General features: G+C 54.5%; 1 protein-coding gene across 1 annotated transcript in view; it reads right to left on the bottom strand.

Annotated features, from left to right (window-relative positions):
• The window catches only part of DAB2IP (DAB2 interacting protein), a 207,630-nt gene that overhangs the window by 14,892 nt on the left and 173,958 nt on the right, over window positions 1-18,780 (bottom strand). The window contains exons 7-10 of the mRNA XM_075170781.1: window positions 9,270-9,414; window positions 6,784-6,928; window positions 2,306-2,542; window positions 491-692 (exon numbers count right to left, since the gene is read on the bottom strand). Coding sequence (XP_075026882.1) covers window positions 491-692; window positions 2,306-2,542; window positions 6,784-6,928; window positions 9,270-9,414 — 729 coding nt within the window. The remainder of the gene's footprint in view (window positions 1-490; window positions 693-2,305; window positions 2,543-6,783; window positions 6,929-9,269; window positions 9,415-18,780) is intronic.

The following is an 18,780-nucleotide window of genomic DNA, read 5'->3' as shown; positions in this document are numbered from 1 at the left end:
ACCATCTGCTGCTGTGGGGCAGAGGAAGCAAGCGTGATTAACAAAGTTCAGATACAGAAGAAGACAGCTATAGCCAAGCCTGGTCCAGGTCTCTTGACAAAAATCCTTTTAATTAAAAAGAAACCTTTTGAATCTGCTGGGACAGACAAAATCCTGGTGTTCAGCAGCTCTGCCTTCTCATCCCACCTGCCCCTCCATCCTCACCCCCCAATGACAAACAGCAGAGGAGGGAAAGAGCTATAATCACCTGCCTCGAAGAAGGATGTAAAGAATGAGCTACTTCTGCAGCACCTGCCAAGGCTGGGGAAGGGCTAAGGGTTAGTATCCGCTGCCACAGATACAGCTAACGGATTGACACCTGCTGGACACGGGGAGGGGTGTGGGGTGGTGTGGTGTGGTGTGGTGTGGTGTGGTGTGGTGTGGTGTGGTGCATACGGCCAGCACTGGCCAACCGCTTCCCCAAGGCCTGCCCCGCGATCCCCCCGGGTACCTGCTCCAGCTGAGATATGACTTCCCAGAGTAGTGAGTGCAAAGTGGACAGTTCCCGGCCCAGGTCAATGTAGCCTTCAAAGCCAGCTGTGTTTGAGATGGTTTCGGGATTGGAAATCTCCAGTAGAAATCTCTGCATGTTAGTCCATTCGTGTTCCAGGAACTGATTCATAAAGGACATGTATTCCTCTTTGCTGCCAAACCTATCAAGACAGCAATACGAGTTTCAGCTAAATCCTGCAAACAGAAGTGCAGTCAACAGAACGGGTAGGTACACAGGCAGGTAGGAATGCCAGAGCCTTCCTCTGCATCTGAACCCTTCAAAGCCTTTGGGATCACCGGGTTGCTAGCAGGCACCTGGTACCTCACTGAACATGGAACCAAAGTTAACTCCAGCCTAATCCAGCTAGGTCCTCCTCAGCGTGGGATCTCCACAGTAGAAATGAAGGTGAAAGCCAGAGAAACAAAGCTGTTCTTGGTAATGGAGTGTATCTTACTGCTGGGTCAGGGCACAGCCTCCAGAAACACGACCTGTCACTGGAAATAAAGGGATCGTAATACCAAGCACCATCAACTGACTGAAGCCCAGTGAATGACGGTGGTAGGAATCCTGCATTCTCCCCAGTCTTCCACGGGCACTGAAGCTAACTCCAGCCATGCCGGCTGCTGCCGCCCCGGCAAAACCGCTCTGGGGATCACCCTGGAGAACCACACCTGCAGCTGGGCCAGCCCGTTCGTCCCCTCGGGCTTCCTGCAACCTCCTTCTGCCCTCCAAGCACCCCACCCAGACCTCACTCTCGGTTAGATGTCTTATTTAGAGCACAACGGGGAGGGCCTCCTGGTTCAACTGTACCAGCAGCAGTTGGTGCTGTGCCAGTGACAGCGATTCTGCGAGGAGAGGCTCGGCTGTGTGCCGTCTGCAGGACAGCTCTGCTTGATCACGTTGGCTTCACTAACGTCAGCTTACTTAAAGAGTCTTTCCTGCAAAGTGCTGAAATCTGAAACCCTTTAGTTAGGGATTGGTCAGGAATATAGAGAATTTCTGTCATCTAGTGTAACACACTTGTATGTCTTCCATCTCTGTCTGTGCGCATGTACGCGCATTCCTGACTGCGAGCGTGCATACTAAGCTAGTTTCCAAATCTAAGAAGCTTTACACAGAAACTGTCCATTCATGTTTCAGGAAGCTCATCATTTTGTTATCAGAGCTCGGGCTAAGTAGCTCAGAGCAGCAGCCAGTGGAAAGATTTTCAGAAATCTCTCGCTTTGTTTCCATCAAACCAATGGGCTTAGTTAGAAATTGATAATGTCCCCACTCTCTTTTCATACCTTCCCAGTTCAGACAACCGCATTTTAATAGCAGGGAAGGTCCCAGAGCTCACAGGAGGGACAGGCCAGCTCCTGAGCTACGCACTCCGTTGCTGCTGTTTGGGTTCTGGTCCTGCTGGTGCCTGGGACGGGAGGCGGGCACTGCACCGCCGCGCAGCCATCACGGGACAAAGTGCCTGGCTGGGCCGGGGCGTTCCTGCTGCCACCCTGCCGGCTCGTCTGCGTGGTCAAAACAGCCTGTTTTCCTGCTCATAAAACATGTCCTGTTTTGGAAACTTAAATGATCTCCCTAACCTAACAGTGAGGGATCGGGTCCCAGAGAGACGTAGGGGAAAAAGCTGACGGGAAACAAAGAGGCCCTTTCCATCGAGGAAAGGAGCGGCCAGTGTGGGACTCCTGGTGCCGGAGCCGTGGCTCTGCCTACACGCCCGGAGTTCCCTTCCCCCTCTCCAGACCTGCCCCCTCCCGCTCCTGCACCCCGGCTTACTTGGCAAAGTTGGCGAGGTTCTGGGTGACCTTGGCAATGAGGGTCAAAGTGCGCGCAGTGCGGTCATCCGGGTACTCCTGCAGGAGGCTGAAGAGGGACGGGGACATGATGGCCGGACAGAGGAACCGGAGGAAGAGGGAGGCACTGATCAGTCGCTCACTGATGTCTGGGCGGCCTCGGTTGCTGCATTCTTGTCTCCATGAGGCAAAAACTTCTTTGAGCTCCCTTGGAAAGACGCTGAAACGACAGAAGGACATGCAGGGATGGCAAGTTCAAGGGCAGAGTGTTCAAACTGCCGCAGAGCAGTAACTAAACACGGTGCGTATCAGCCATGGGCTGTGACACCCAGACCCGTGCGACAGTAGAGCCCTCTCACCCTGCTGATCCACAGCAGCACCGCTGTCTACACCAGTCGCAGGCTCCTGTCTTTTTTTTTTGCAGTGTCCATTAAGAGACTCAAACCGCACAGGAAAGAGCAAATCCTCTCCATAAAGTTGTAAGAGAAACAGCTTTCATCAGACTCATATTCCTGGCTGTGCTGGGTGCCAAAACCCCAGACAACTGGGAAGACAGAGATATGAATCAAACTGTGCAAAGCAGCTCATCACAAGCCAGTCGGCTGTGTCACGGGGCACTACGAACTGGGGGAAGCTCAGCCACCAAGGTGGAGTGCGTCTCCTGAAGAAACACAGCATCGTGGGACCCCCTCAGCAGAAACACCAGCAGTACCGGGGTCACCGGCAGAGCTGGTGCTTGGAGGGAGGGCTGTGCAAATTGTAATACTCCTCTTCAAGCACCTGGATCAAATCCCACTGGGACTAGTACAAACGCGGAGCCCCACCGGAGTTACTCCAGCCTTGTAACTGCACAGACCTCAGCCTGGCTTTCCTGGATACCAGAATTTCCCCGGGTCCAGCAGACGCTCGCTGCAGCAGCCCTTATCGCCGGAGAACATGCTGCCTGTTTCTGCTCAACCCTCCCCAGCTCCCTGCTCCCACCTTATCCTGTTCCCAGCACGTGTTATTTATTCAGCTGGATACTCCCACCCGTGGGAGCAGGCTGGCAATGGGTCCCACCGCGCTGCCGCTGGTCCCCTGGGTCCCTGGCACACAGCTCCCCACCCGCCCCGGAGGCTGCCCTGGCCAGCAACCACCATCCTTGTTTCAAAACCAGAGCTGTTTACCGACAGAGCTGGCGGTACAAAAGCAGACTGAAGAGGGGTCAGACTCCATTTTAGGCCATGAATCTCCTTAACAAGCAGCCATTTCAGAGGACGGTTTCCCAGTTTTGCTGCAGGGACTATCTGGGAGAAGCAAAGCAATGTCAGCTGGCTTCTGGCCTGCCCCCCTCTCTGGGACTGACTGCCCTGCGGCTGCCCTCACACAGCTCAGGGAGAAGAGAAAACCATGGGAGTTGCACGGCCAGAGACACCGTCCACTGTCCACCTGGAGCAAGAACCAGGTGGGAGGCTCCGAAACGGAGCAGCACTCGGAGCGAAGAACCCGCCCGTGCACGCTGCCCCCGCGGCAGCACCGCCGGGCCTCCGGGAGAACACGAGGGTGCTCCTCCTGCTGCCAGCACTGCCCGTCCTCCGGCCTCCGCTTCCCAGGGCTACGGACGCTCACTTCACCAAGCCCAACCGACTGCTCCTCGCCACAGCTGCAGAGCTCAGGACCTGCGGGGTTTGTGGTCCGTCAGAGTGGCAGGTACCCCGCAGCCAAACGGCCGTGGCCTCTACCTCCGCGGCCATTCTCTGAGCCAGTGTCCACGCTCAGCAGGCAGAGCCCTCGCCCCTCATTTCATTAACCCGCCAGCCGCAGACCGCACTGCCCGGCCGCAGGCCCCAGGCCTGGGGCTGCTGCTGTTAATCCCGGCCAGCGGGCACCCCGCCGCGCGCTTCCCACCCCGGGCAGCCCGCTCAGCGCGGCGCTGCTGCCTGCAGAGGCCCAGGCAGCTGCGCTCCAGGTTTCCAGAGGTTTCTCTCTGTCCTTCTGACATGAGCGGTGACACCGCACGCAAGTGCTCGGCAACTGCTGCCGTCATGTTCAGCTTCTGCTCCGTCTTGGTTTCATGCTTTCACACACATGAGCTTGTACCCTGTGCTTTATAAATAACATTAGCCAACATCTTCGGCTGGATAAATTCTCCTCTGCCTTTGGCTTGATCCACACAATTGGACAAAGCCCTTTTACTTCATGGTATTTGCCCAGAAACAGGAGAATCCTTTAAGCAATTTAAGGGTTGAATGATCAGGACAGGTTGTACAGTTACTGGAAAGTAAACTCTTGAAAACGTATGCACCGGCTGCCTACAGCCCGGGAGTACTGTTCACTATCACAGGCTGGGAGATCATAAAAGTTTAATTGTGTAACAGCGGATGGAATTCAGTTAGCCAGCTTTATGTGACAAACGGGCCCATAATTCATTACCCAACCTTCCGGTAACGAGCTTCCACATGCTGAATTTCTGCTTACACTGAAACTTTCCAGATGTCCAAATTATGTCATAATTATAACAATTTTCAGTTATTGTAAACCTCTTTCCTCTCTCTGACTCTCTCCGGCAGATGAGCATGCACACTCTGGCACTCTATTTAAAGCAAGATCGTTAGCTGTCAGGGTACCTTGGCCAATCCCGAACACTCATCAGCCCAATTAATCCACAAGAACCGCTGAGCACAAAGGACCGAGGGGGAACCACTCGGAGCAGCGGCTCAGCTGCTCCAGCCTTCCTCGGGAAGGCAGGACTGGAGGAACAAACTTCCCGTGCATTCCTGACTTTCCTTTGGTCACTCTTCAAGCCTATTTGTAGAGTGACCCTTTAGTGCTGCTTTGGGTATTTTTAGGAAGACATTAATTCAAACAATTATAATCCACTGGTGACTAAAAGCAGTGAATCCCTCCTGGGAAAGCAGGTAAACACCATTCCTGAGTCAGAGAGTTATTAATTGGCCCAGGATAAAGACCTGTAAAGACATCTGCCCTTTGCTTATTTGTGGTAGATAAAGGAAGTCTGAGCGAGCCTCTCGCGGCTTGTTCCCTCCCTCAGCAATATCAAGAAAAGCAATTCCCTTCCTGGGCTTGCAGGAGGGCATACTCAGTATCCTGAGAGATTACCTATAACGAGTTTTCAGACCTCAACACAACAGCTGGGATAGGAGAGAAAATGAGAAATCTTTATTATCAAATACTTCCTTCCTCCAATATTATCCTTAGTTGATGTTTTGCAACAACAGTGTTGCTACTAAATACATTAAAAAAACCTAAGCCCAGACTTTTAAGCAGGAAGACTGCAAATCCAGAAGTAATACAAAAATGATTATTCTCTCATATGATCAGCACAAGAGTCTCTGGGTATGTTAGCAAGAAGCAGAAAGAAAATATTTTTATTTCTCCAAGTAAAGAGAGTCACAAGCCCACTTTTTCCCCTTTCAGGTCATCTTTGCAGGCAGCATCTGTAACAGACCCAAGGACTCCTGGCTCCCAGTCCCCAGGGCTGAGCAGCAGGTAACACCATGAGCACCGCCATGCCTGACAGCCACCTCCGCAACAAGATACGACTGCCTTATTCCAATCAATTTTGCATATTCGGGTCTGTTCCAACTAGTTGCAAGAACCTTTACCCTGAGAGCAAACAACTAGGAAATGCCTCAAACTGCATACCAGGCCTTGGGCCAAGGAGGCAAGGGGCTCCCCACCTCCGCCTCAGCAAGCACCCCGGGGCTGGGAGAGAGAGGGGTTATCCCAGCGGAATGCAGGACGCTGAGCCAACAGCAACCCAGGAGTAACAGCAGCACCCTCCCGGGCTCCAGCACCGCGCAACAAGGGAACATCGGCCTAAACAGAAGCTCCCTGTGCTGGTGCAGCTTCCTTGCAGGCAGGAGGAGTGCCACAGACCCCCCTGCTGCAGAGAGGATTTCAAAACTTCACCTGACGCTCTGGGGAGGCAGGAGAGTCCGTCAGGCTGATCCAGACTGAACCGCTACTCGGGTAGGAGACCCAGGACATGCATCTCTGCCCTTTATTCCAGACTTCCACATACAGCTGGCAGTAAGTCCCTCTCTGAATTGGTCACACTGGCAAAGGCATTTCACGTTCCATTCCACTGCCCCATCCCTGTGTCTGTGCTCCAGTAACCCTTCAGCACCCACTGAAAACACGCGTGACGGGGAACCAGGGAGCCTGTCGCACCCCCAGAGCAGATACTCCAAATTCTGCCTGAGCGGGAGCTGCTGTCTCACCCCCTGCCATCCCCACCCTTGCTCCTGGACCACCAGGACCCCTTTATGTGCTGCAGGACGCGGGCAGGGCCCCGCAGCTCCCCCTCCAAAGCTCTCTGACAAGCCGCCCATCAGCGCAGCTAAGGGACAGGTACCAGCAGCCTGGAGATGGACTGCTGCCACCCTTGTCCCCTGCAGCGTACCACCTCTGCGCCAGCGGAGGGCATGCGGCGCAGAGCCACACTCGTGGGATACTGACCAGTAGGAGTTGATGATTTTGCAGAAGGCCAGCTCGCAGCACATTTTCAGGTTGCTCTGATGTTCAGGAAGGTCCGAAGATGAACACTTACTGGGATCCACCTCACAATTTTCATCTGATTCGTACAGAGCCTTGATAAATTCCCCTGTAAAAGAGAGTCAGTGATGGGTTTGGAGACATGAGAGACGCAGTCTTCGAGCAAGACTGTTCGTAAGGCCCGGTGCCCGAGCAGTTACCTTACGCCCCATCACGCTGGCTGAACAGAAGCCGGGTACGAGAGCAGCGGCGGTGGCTCCCGGGGCACGCTGTGCCCCAGCCAGCTCTCAAGGTCTCCGAGCAGCCCAGGAGCAGCCAGCGCTGCCTTGGGAGCTCACAAAACCATACAGCACACCCTGCAGAAAGGCACCCCGACCCCTGACGAGCACGGTTCATCCCTCTTCCCTAGCTGGCAGCTCTGCCGCTGTGGCTATGGGCTATTGCATCAGAACTCCGCTGCCAAAACACCCGCTTCCTCAGCCTGCCCTGACCCCCATTACACCAGTTCCAGAGACGCTCCCTCGGGCTAATCCAGTAGGAAGTATGCTGGCAAGTTCTGTAATTATTTGTAGGACGGCCTGCTACTGCAGACTGTGCCCTGGTGCTGACAAGCCAGCGTGATTCACGGGAGAAATAGGTAATTAAAGGAAAGAAACAATTTACTTGGTTTATTTTGAGCTGAACATCACACAAAATTAAATTACAATATTTCTCTGCGTTTCCCTGCACTCCTGTTTGCTGCCTGGCTGCTCCTCACCCTTGCGGAGACTCACAGTGTGGGCCTGCTCTGCCAGCTCCTCGCCTTCGTGCCACCTTTCACCCCGGGGTACCGGGGCACAGACCCCCGCCGCCCGGGCTGAAGGTGCTGCCCACCGCCCCGACACGTGTCCTGCTGGGGGGATGGCAGTCGTCCATCCCAGTCAGCACACAGCAGAGGCTGGGGAGGCCGGGGGACGGGATAACGGGCATTAAGAGGCAGGGTTTAGCTAGGGACCTGCAGGGCCAGGTGACGTTCTGGGGGAAAGGTTTGCTTTGGTTTTCTTCTAATTCCAGTTGGTTTGCTCACCTCCTAATTCCTGACCATCTTGGATTTTCTCAGCCTCCTGTTTTTTGCCCACTCTAGTCTGCATTCCTCCCCTATTGCCAAAACAGATTTTAATTACGTACTGGAGAGCCTCTCCAACGTATTTTCAGCTCTGCCAGGGAGCTCTGGAGCCTCTCTGCTCGCCTGCAGGTGATGCCTGCTGTTATTATCCGGCCCTGTTACTTGCTTGTGCTCCATGGTTCAAAGGGAAGCGCTATGCTGTATTGTGTTACCGCGTGACACACAGATGAATCATTTCACTGATAAAGGTCTACACAGAATCAGGGCCCCGAACAGCGAGCAAGAACCGCAGGCTCCTCCTGCACTAGATGGGGCTGGCTGGGCAGCATTTGCATTGAGCCCTGAAAGGGGAATATTTCAAAATTCTCTGCCTTCATTAATCTCCTGGCTTTTTAGAAATTTTATGAGGTAATCTACTTACAGACTTGCCTTCAACCAGAAAGCATTACAAGGCAGAAATAAATAACACTCCTTTTCCTATTCTTCTGGGCTATCTCTTGGTTTGACTGAATTTGCTCAACAATCTCCCCTTCCTCAACGTTGTCATTATTATTATTATCTTAATAAAGTATTTACAGTACTTTGCTCCTTGCTAACATTACACAAATCCATTAGTAGGAACCCAACATACTGAAAAATTAACAGCTCAATAGCAACTCTGCTCATCCTAGTGCTAGGATGTGGATCCAATCTAGCTGCCTTCGGCCGAGGTTCAGCCACAACGCTCCAAAGGCAGCCTCTCCCCATCCTCGTGCTGCGCTGGCTGCACACAGCAACACGGCAATTCCTTCCTGACCTGCCCAGAAGCAGAAGCTCTAATTATTTTCATTTGCATCAACAGAAATATTTTTGGAGCCATAAACATAGCCAGCACTTAAAAAAAAACCACCAGGAGGGTTCCCAGTGCGATCTGGGAGGCAACTCTCATCACTGTAACGTGGGAGATTTCATCTGACTCACTAGTGCTGCGAGGAACCGGGGGAGCGTCTCCGGCGGGGGTGTGCAATCAGGGGAAGGATTCAATCAGCCTCCGTGACACTGCCAGTGCCGAGACAGAAGACGTGGCAGGCAGCATAATGCCTTCAAATATCAATTTGTTATCTTCTCTGAAAGCAGATTAAATTGCTAACTCAGCGGTGACCTTCACCTGGGAGCAGAGAGCTGCTCGCTGCGGCCGTGGCTGTGCCCCGGGCTCGGACCCCGCTGCCAGAGAAACCCTCCAGCAGGTAAACGCTGGTGCCTCCTACGGCCGTCAGGGCTCAGCTGATGGTCTCCACCACGCAGAGCACCCTGCAGCTTAGAGGAGGAGCTCTCTGAGCGAGACTTGCCAACGCTCTGTACGTACCTAAGGCATCTTGCAAGTATTTCTGCCCCACCAGCTTCAGGTATTCTTCGATTGCTTTGGTGGCCAGTGTATTCTCCCTGAAAATGAGATGCTCATTCTCACCACAGCGATCAACTTCAGACATCATCAGGTCAGTCAAGAAATCCTGGAAAGCAAAGCCCATGGTGGGTCACCACGCACTGACAGACGCTTTGTTCAGCACAGCAGGCAGCCTCCCCTTCTCCAGAGAGGTCTCACCTTCGTAAGACACAAGAGGGAGTGGAGGCGCTGCGGGTGATCCTGTGCCTGCACGCTGCCCTACTACCAGCCCGACTTTTCTCCTGTTTCTCCAGCCTCGTGGAGACAAGAGGAGGGATAAATCTCTGGAGAGTCACAAATTTTGCACCCCAAAAAGTGATTCATTCCAGGCCTGCACCACATTTGCCCCTCTATCAGTCCTGGTTTTTGGTTAGGTCTCGTATCAGCCTCATGATTTGTGGGTGAAACGTCTTCTCCACTGTTAAATTGGCTGCATTTCGTGTTTAACTGCACTGGCTGCAAAACAGGGGCATACTGAGACGTCATGAGCTGTGCCCCACAGCTAACGGCCGAGAATCAATCCTGTAATATGCATCAAGATGCTCAAATGTCCTATTTCCTTGGTATTCATGAAAATAAACAGCACTGCTACAGCACACATTTTAGGCACATTTTTGGTCTGACGTGCACACAACCAAACACTATACAATTTTATAACCCTCTGTGAGCAATGGAAGGGGTGAGCAGGAGCAGACCGCACGCTGACAGGTGCCCCATGCAACAGCCTGGGCTACTGAATTGCGAATTCTAGCAGAAAAACAGCACTTCAGAGCGAGCTCCATGTCTGCTTCAGCAGCAGCGTTAAGTGATCAGAGAGGGTCACGTAGCTCCCCATGCATTCTGCTGAAAATCCACTACGTGGTGTAATGTTGAGTGTGCTGTAGCTAGCGTTAATGCAGGAGAAATGCCATGCAGTTTTTAACGCTAATACATATTCAGCTTCCATTCTCTGCACTGCTGATGGGAAAAGCAGCTCTGGGCCCCTGCCCAGCTCCTCGCTGCGCTGGGGGCTGAAAGGGTCGACCTCCTCCCACCCGGCACCACTCACCTGGACGACAAAGGGAAACAGGCTGCTGGCACCGTGTAAATCACGTGCGTTAGACCTCTTACTGTTTCCCCATGCAGGAGACAGAGCAGTGTTGACATACAATTCACTTCTACAACCAAGGGCACTTTTTAAAACTGCCTTCCTCTAAAACAAAATAATCTGCTCAGTAATAACCTTTCACTACGAAATTCTCCTTCACTTGTCGTGACCGTACCAGACGTAACCTGCTCCTGGCAGGGGCAGCAGGAGAACGCCAGAGCTGCCGTGCAGGGACCCAGGTCCTGTCCTCGCTGTCCCCAGGCAAAGCACAGCTCCCAGAGCCCCTGGGCACGCTGTGGCCGCGACCCAGCCTGCTCCAACCCCGACTCGGCAGAGGGGACGCTCAGCTCCCATTCCCTGCCAGCTGCTGGCCGGGAGATTTGCAAGAGAGGCACTTAGCTCCATTTCATTTTTCATACGGACATCTGTGCATTGGAAGTTTAATCAAGGTTCAACAAACAGCTCCACCTGAACCCACCAGCTCATTTAATCCACAGGCCCTTCATTACTGTCTGTCCCAGGAAAGCAAAACCCAGGCGCAGGCAGGTACGTCTCCTCGGAGAACAGGGGCGGGCAGGAAGGCTGGCATCTCTGCAGCACCCATCGGCCCGATCCCTCCCGCCTTCCCACAAGACCATGACCGGGACTGACATGCTGCCGTGACCTTCCCAGGAGAGCCTCCAGAAAAGCCAGAGGAGGAGCTTTGGGGAAAAAAGTCACTGCCATCATTTCTTCAGCCAGAAGATCTCCCTCCTCAGACCCCGCTACGTCTGCAATGCTCCAGCAGCTGCGGAGGCAAAAATCCCTCCTGGAAGCAAAGCACGCACCTTCCCCCGCTATTTTCTCTCATTTTGCCCCTTTTATCAGCAGAGCTGGAATGAAACTTTAAACCCCTGCTCAAATCCTGTTAGCTGCTATCTGGGTAACTCCATCACCTTTATCTTCCTGGGTCTCTCCCAGGGTACGTTTCAATTCCAAGCCACAGCTCAGGCTGACACAAGGTGCTGATTCTTAATTAGCAGCCGCTGACCTTGGCTTTGCTTGATTCTCTTTCCTGTCACTTTCCCAACATACTAATTATCTCAGGAACACTGAGTTTCATAGCTTCCCTTAGCCAAGTGTTTGCTTTTCCCCCCTCTTGTCAGCTGAGGACTGACTGCCGCGGGATGCGGGGCCAAGCTGCGATGCACAACCCAACTGGGAGCCAGGGCTGCCGAGCGGTGGAAACCCAGCAGCCAAGTTTTAGCCAGCGATAATGTGAATTTTGATGGTTTTAGCTGATCTACAGAATTAACTAGAATTTAAAATGAGGCAAAATTCCAGTGTGGGACTCAACACAAAGCCAGAGAAGATCCCCCCGAAACCTCTGCTGCCGTCGTTATCCCCTACGGAGCACCTGCAGCTCGACAGCTGAGAAAACGGCCCCTTGTCTCCAAAGCGGAAAGGAAAGCTGCTGAAAGCCCAAAGAGCTCCATTTCGGCGCAGCACCCGAAGCTGGGGCGCAACCTGGCAGAATCCCGCCCTGTTACTGACCAGGGGACGGAGGCGACAGCCAGGATACCCAAAGCATCCCCCAGGCCCGGCTGCTCACCGGCCCCAGCAGGTCCAGCCTCCGGGGGCTGCAGGAGGCATCTCGCCCGGCTGTACGACCCGGCCCCAAGATACATCAGGGATCAAAATACCCACAGCCAGCGCCCCTGCCTGAGCGGAGCTCTGCTAGCCGCGGGACAGGAGCCTCGTCCGCGGGTCAGTTCCCATGACATCCTGCAATTTCTGCCCCAGGGCCATCTTCCAGATCTTGCCTTCCCTCCACAGAAAAAAGCCACATCAGCTCTGGATCACACGTCTGGTATCTCTGCCTTAAGTACGCCAGCAGCCAGCACTCGGAAGACACAAATGGAATGCAAATACTTGTCGAATCCCTCCGGAGCCTCACTCACCCACATACAAGGCTCCGAATAAAATGCAATAACTAAAGCCAATAAAACTCCCTGTTTCTGAGCAGCACAGATCAGCAGGGGGTTGTTTTTAGTTAGGGCCCCTGGCAATGGAAGAAAATAAGATGCTTTATTTCATTACATTGGAGTCAAGAGGGGAAGGAAAAGGTCTACAGTAAAAACTAAGGGCTGTGGCAGCGTTCTTTAGGCTTGCTCCCGTGTTTATTTTAAGGATATTTGCTTCAGACTGGGCACTGCTGAACCTGTGCAACTTCAGTCACTGCACATATGCTGATAAAGAAAAGCAATTCATAAATAAATAAATTCAGAGCATGACAGCACAAGGCTGCACTGGTTTCCAGCACTTTTCAAATAAACCAAGCATGAGCCCACAGCAGCACGTACTATTCTAAGGCAGCTCCTCCAGTCCTCTAGAATGCACGCAGGAGTTTCGCTGCTGCAGGGGCAGCCCGGTCCCCGCAGCGGGCAGCAGCAGGCAGCAGCAGGCACAGTCCTCAGCACCACCTCAGGGCTCAAACACGCCACCACAAAGTACTTCCAGAGCTGCAGCTTCCCCTCCGCCTGGGACGCCCACGCTGCTCTGCAGCTCCCCACATCCTCAGCCACAGCATCGGCCGTCCCGGGCTGCGCGACACCCCCAGCACCCGCCCTGCCTGCACAGGGCGGCAGCAGCGCTGGCCTGAGCCTGGGTTTGCTCCAGGCGCCTCGCTCTCTCCCTCAAATGTCTCCATCCCGATTTACCCATAGCGTAGCCTAAAAACATTTCCATTTCCCCTGGGTCTTCATCCGATGAGCTTCGGATGCCGCTTCCCCTGCAGAGGTTGAATTCATCCTCCTGTCTCAAACCACAACCACACAGCACCTTCCTGTGGGTGAGGAGACGCGCCCTGACCCTGCCTCGTCCCTCACACAGGCAGCAGTTCAGGACCCCTGACTAAGTAAGTCACCTCGCAGCAGGGCTGCTTCACGCTGCCGTGGCAGATCACCCAAACCTTTGCCTGGGGAAGCTGGAAGGAGAATACGGAAATACGGGTGATGCCCTGAAAAAGAGCGCGCTGCAGCCCTGCGCCGCGCCGCGTCAGGTCCCGCAGGCGGACGCCTGAAGCTGCTGCCCCGTGTTGGTAGGGGGGCATCGGTACGGGCCCAGGGCCCAGCTGCCCTGGGGGTGGCCTGAATCGGAAAAGGCTCATTCAAAAGTGAGTCCACTGAGGGAAAAACCAACACCTGCTCAAGAAAACAATCCCTCATTGCCCACGTCAATAGGGTCAAGGAAGCGGACTAACGGCATTGCTCAAACACAAAACATGGGAAGAAAAAGCTGCTCCGCAGGGGACGCAGCCGGCACAGAGAAGACAGCTAATTCAGTCACGCGTCCGATCAATAGCTGACAGCCCTGCCTGCCCAGAGCACCACCAGCCCTCGGCCCCATGCACCCCGCCGGGCTGGGGGGCCGAGCACCCCGCAGTGCTTGCGCTTGCCAGTGCCAAGAAAGCCCACCCCGCCCTGGCGAGGGGTCCGTCTACATCAAGTATCCCAGGTCCGAAGGGGTTCAGGGTGCCAGTCCCTGTGCCCGGGGGGTGTCGCTGGGCACTGCCTCCCTCCTCCAGCTCCTGAGCCCAGGAGGCAGAAAGGCGGAGCCAGCCGGTGCCTGGCATGGCGGTGGTGCGAGCAGGAGCATTTCCTAGGTAAAGGGAGCCTTTCCAGAGACACAACCAACAAGCAACGCAAGTTTTGCAGGACGTATCCTGTCCACACCCAGGAAGGATTTTGCACCTCGCCATCCCGGGGAAGGTCCTCCAGCCCCAGCCTCTCAGGGACGCGTCCACAGCGGGAGCACGCAGGGTGTCACGGAGGTGATGAGACCCACGGCCCCGCACACGCCGCTTGGGTCACGCACCCCTCTGGGCTGGAGCGGATTGTTCCCAATGTTGTAACTGACTGATGGGCAGACTGACTTTGAAATAATAAGGTTCACCACATCACAAGCCTGATTAATAGGATTGACTTAACCTTAAGAGGATTGAATTGATAAAGGTAATAAGATTACTGCTTATTTCAAAGACTAACCCACAGTCCAGCTGGGCTTTTATGCAAAGGTGAAGAACACCAGGGGTTGGTGGGGCTGTAGGTTACAGGTGGACGAGTGTCAGGGCACACCTACGTGTCAGCGCTGCAGCGGCAGAGAAACGCGGCACTTGATGGTGCTGAGCTGTGCAAGAGAGCGGCAGAGGGGCAGCGATCGGGTCCTGGGCAGACGGTGCGAAACCAAGGACCCCAACCGCCAGTCCTCGACTTTCCACCACCACGCAGCTCCTCTGAGGATCTGTGCTGGACACTTCTCTGCTGGGAAACACAGTGATGTTCCCTCCTTTGAGCACTGGAGCTCATCCTTGACACTTCTGGCATCTTCTAATTCTCCTTGGGAAAAGGAGGTGAAGTGGCAATGCGAGGGTTAAACCGCAGGCATCTGTGGCCATCACCTTGCTCACGCAGTAAGAAAACCGAACTGAGGGATATAACACTAACAGACTGAGCGACCACCACCTCCCCGTGAGGGAGAGGGGCCGGATCCCACACAGGGGCTTTAGAAACCGCACGCCACCCCGACAGCCAGAACACTGATCCCTACAGCTGCCACTCACCGGCTTTCTCCGACCCTTCAACCAGCCCGACTGCTGTGTCCAGGGCGAGGAGCAGAAACGGTGGGGGTGCTCATAAAACTGATTAAAAGCTTTATTAGCTCAACTATGGCTGCTATAAAATATTGTCAGGGAGATAAACTCTTTGTGGGGGAAATGCTACGGCTGCTGCCAGTCTCGTCTGCAGCTGCACGTGTGCAGCATCCCTGCTCCCCCGTACACAGCCCTTCCAGTGCGGATAAGGGAGCGGTGCTCCCCAAAGGGACCGGCCAAGCGCTGCTGCCACCAGCCCCCAAGCCCAGCAGCTTCCTGGGCCATGCCGCCCATCTCCTGGCCCCCTCCCCACGCCGAGCAGTCACGTTTAGCCAGTCCCACATGATATCTGCAGGTCTTGCACTTCAACTGGCACTGCCAGCAAAGCTCTGACCAAACACCCCGCACCGCCGAGGGAGGGAACGCGGGGAGTTTCCAACAGGCTCGCACGGGAGGAGTAAATACATCTGCTTAGCTGAAGCAAATCCTTGCAGCAAACAAACAGGGACACATGTTTATTCTTCGCTCCATTCACAACACAACAAATACTTATTTCAAGTGAGCAGCTGGTTAGTTAGAGCTTTGTCTAATGCTGGGTTTGATCTACCAACCATTTGGACAAGAGAGTTGTTTTATATATTTATGGTCATGAACTGCGCTCCAAAGGCTGTAAGAGAGCCCTGAAACAAATCTAAGCATGGGAAATATTCTGGAAGCATCAGAAGTCACAATTGGTCTCGCTTTGGGAAGGATGCAGCCTGCCTATCCATAACCACATCACACGGGCCACATCAAGCCATGCTAATGGCAGGGGTGAGCACACCCAGCAACACCAAGCATGGCAACAGAAATACTTTTAATTATGACTTTGTGTCTTTTGTCTATGGGTTGCAAAACACATGAAAATAGGCATCTCTCCACACCCTTACAGGTAACATTTTATCAGTGCTCTCACTGGGAAGATGAAGCACGTAACAAGTCCAGGACAGATGCTGAGAGCCCGCCCCTCCGTGTTTAGCCACAAAACTATGTCCCTCTTACGGCACAGCGATGCCTCTTCCCGTCCCTCCTTGCCATAAATAGAGACAGTGAACAACTGCTTGCACTGAGAGAGCGCATTTAGTTCTGGATGTTTGTCAGACTTTCCAGTGGGCTGGGGCAGCTCCCTCAGCCAGACTGTTTGCACTTTTAACTTTATCAAAATGCTTTTCCCCCTCCTCCCCACCCATTTGCCTTGGCGGCTGGGCAGGGGTTTCCAGGCGTGCCCTGATGTGCACCAAATCCTTGTGCAGCACTGCAGGGATGAAGCTTTTCCCTTTCCCAAACAGAGATCAAAGGAAGCATGGACTTACGACTCCAGAGAGGACTCTCTGCTTTCATTCTCCGCCTTTTAATCTATTGTAGTACGGCTATTAAGCCCAGGAAGGAGGAGATATTTAGGGAGAAAATTCAGCTACAGCCCTTGTCCCCCTTCTGCCTGCAGCCTTACGTGCTGTGCCTCCCCGGCAGGAGGGACTCAGGCAGGGCCTCTGGGTTTTAGCAGCTTCAGATAATGACACCTGGCTGGTGGGGGACCCCTCGTTATTGCAAAGGAGCGAAGCGGGGTGTCTGCAGGGAAGGATCGCCCTTCTGCCGTCTGCGGGGCTGCACGAGGACGCTGGTGGCCGGGGGCCTGGCTGTGGCTGGCACACACCACGCAACATCGCATCACCCCTCTCCTGCACGGGAACTCCTGCAGCGTGGCTCTGGCTGGACACATGTACCCAATCGGCCATGCCTCATTAACAGATTACACCATATTTACAGCAGATCGCTACAGGAAAACAGGGCCTGAAACACTGCAAGAGCAATTAGCTGCTAACAAGTCTTCATAGATAATCTACCGGACACTTGTTTCTCACTCCAACTGTAATTGCTGCTTTAGTGTCAGCTACAGCAGCCAAGATCCACAAAAACCCCTTTATCAGCAAAATAAATTAGTGGTTGCTGATTGCCACGTCTGCACTCTCCAGGGCAGCGGAGAGCTCTGAAGAGGTGATTGGAAAAGCTCTTGGCAAGGCACAAGGACGGGGAACGCACCTCCAGCCCGGGCCAGCTTCGGAGGGTCACAGGAGGACAGAGGCTGGAGGAGGGGGCCACTGCCCCGCGGCCCCCGCACACCTGTGCCAGGGAGCAGGGTGCTCACCGCTGCCGGGCTGGGCTGAGTCCTCGCCCAGCAGAGCCTGGGACCCGGCCCCACTTCCTACAGCCTCCAGCCTGACCCAGCACCACGCCGGCTCCCCTGGCACCATCTCTGCCCGCCGGGCTCCGGGCCCACGGGGATCTGTTCTCCTCCTCCTGGGCTCTGAACCCCATTTCAAAACCCTCTGTGCCCTACTTCAGGCCGTGGGTGTTTCACCTTCCTGCTCGGTGTCGCCTCCGAACGAGCAGGCGTGCGGTGCTGGGCGAGCCTGGGCTGAAGGAACTGCGTCCTCAGCATCAAAACCAGGTGCAGTTCGGAGCCGGACCCGCCTGCAGGCGCACGCCTTCCCCAGCACACACGTACGGACCTACCTTACCTACAAACAAAAGAAAAATGAAACAAACTGTTTCTCCTGCGGACTGGCTGGGAAGAAAAAGCAAGAGACGCTTGTTTCTGTTTCTGAAACTCCGGGGAGGTGCTCAGAGCCCAGCCAGGCGATGCTCAGGGAGAGGGAGAGCAGCCAGCATGGCAATCGGACCTTTTTAAGTGCTTGAACTCCTCCTGTTCGGTCTTTCTCCGTGGAGCGGGCCGAGAGGGGCTGCCCGGCGGAGGGCAGGGACCACACCACCCGCACAGCCTCCCCGTGCAGACTGGGCACCAGCCTGCCGGTCTCCTGTGGCTGTGTCCCCTCACGAGGTCGCGGTGCTTAGCCACAGCGGAGCTTTCCTGAGCGGTGGTGGGGTGCACCCATGTCACACAAGCAGGGGTGAGTGCGGTTTTCCTCTCCCATTCATTGTTTTTTTACCTTACCGCTGCTTTTCCCTTTCTCTGCTTGTCCAGCTCCTCTACAAAGGATGCACCATGCTCCAATAACTTCTGTTGCCCTGACAGCTCCCTAAACCCTGTGCTAATGCTGATGGCAGATGACAGGCAGGGAAAGCAGAAGCTCCATTTTAGGGGGAAATTCATCAAGCCTGTTTACTGTTTGCTGTGTCCCCCATGTAGAGCCTCTGGGATCTTGAGCGCTGATGCAGACACATGTCTAGAAACACACTTGCTGTCTCCGGAGCCTCTCCAGTACCGATGAGAAGAGGGAAACGGCAGGAGCGGTGACAACAGCTGTCACCATGCCCGCACATGATCCGAGGTGACGGAGATCAGGGTGACACCTGAAGCCCTTTTGCACCAGAACAGTGTAAGCCACGGACAGGGTCTTTCATGGCAATGCCATTCCAGCAAGAGCCCTGGCACTAGCGCCGTCAGAGCCGCAGCGAAGAGCCGACGGCCCCCGGCGCGCGGGGAGGAGCGGTACCAGCCGAAGAAACCACGCGCTGACGGCGCCGAAGCCTCGGCACAAGGAGCGAGGAGGGGGACACCTACGATGCTCTCCTGCTGTAACTACAGAGCGTTATTTCACGTGCTGTGAATCGCCAAGCCACTTCTGTCCCCACGGACGGTAACGCAGCCAAGGGGACTGGGACTGCCATCCTCCCCTGCGTGCCGGGGGCCTGACGCTGCTGCCTGGGATCAGGAA

The sequence above is a fragment of the Calonectris borealis genome, chromosome 21 (assembly GCF_964195595.1).
Source record: "Calonectris borealis chromosome 21, bCalBor7.hap1.2, whole genome shotgun sequence".
Lineage (NCBI taxonomy): Eukaryota > Metazoa > Chordata > Aves > Procellariiformes > Procellariidae > Calonectris > Calonectris borealis.
This window is presented reverse-complemented; position numbering and strand designations above follow the sequence as displayed.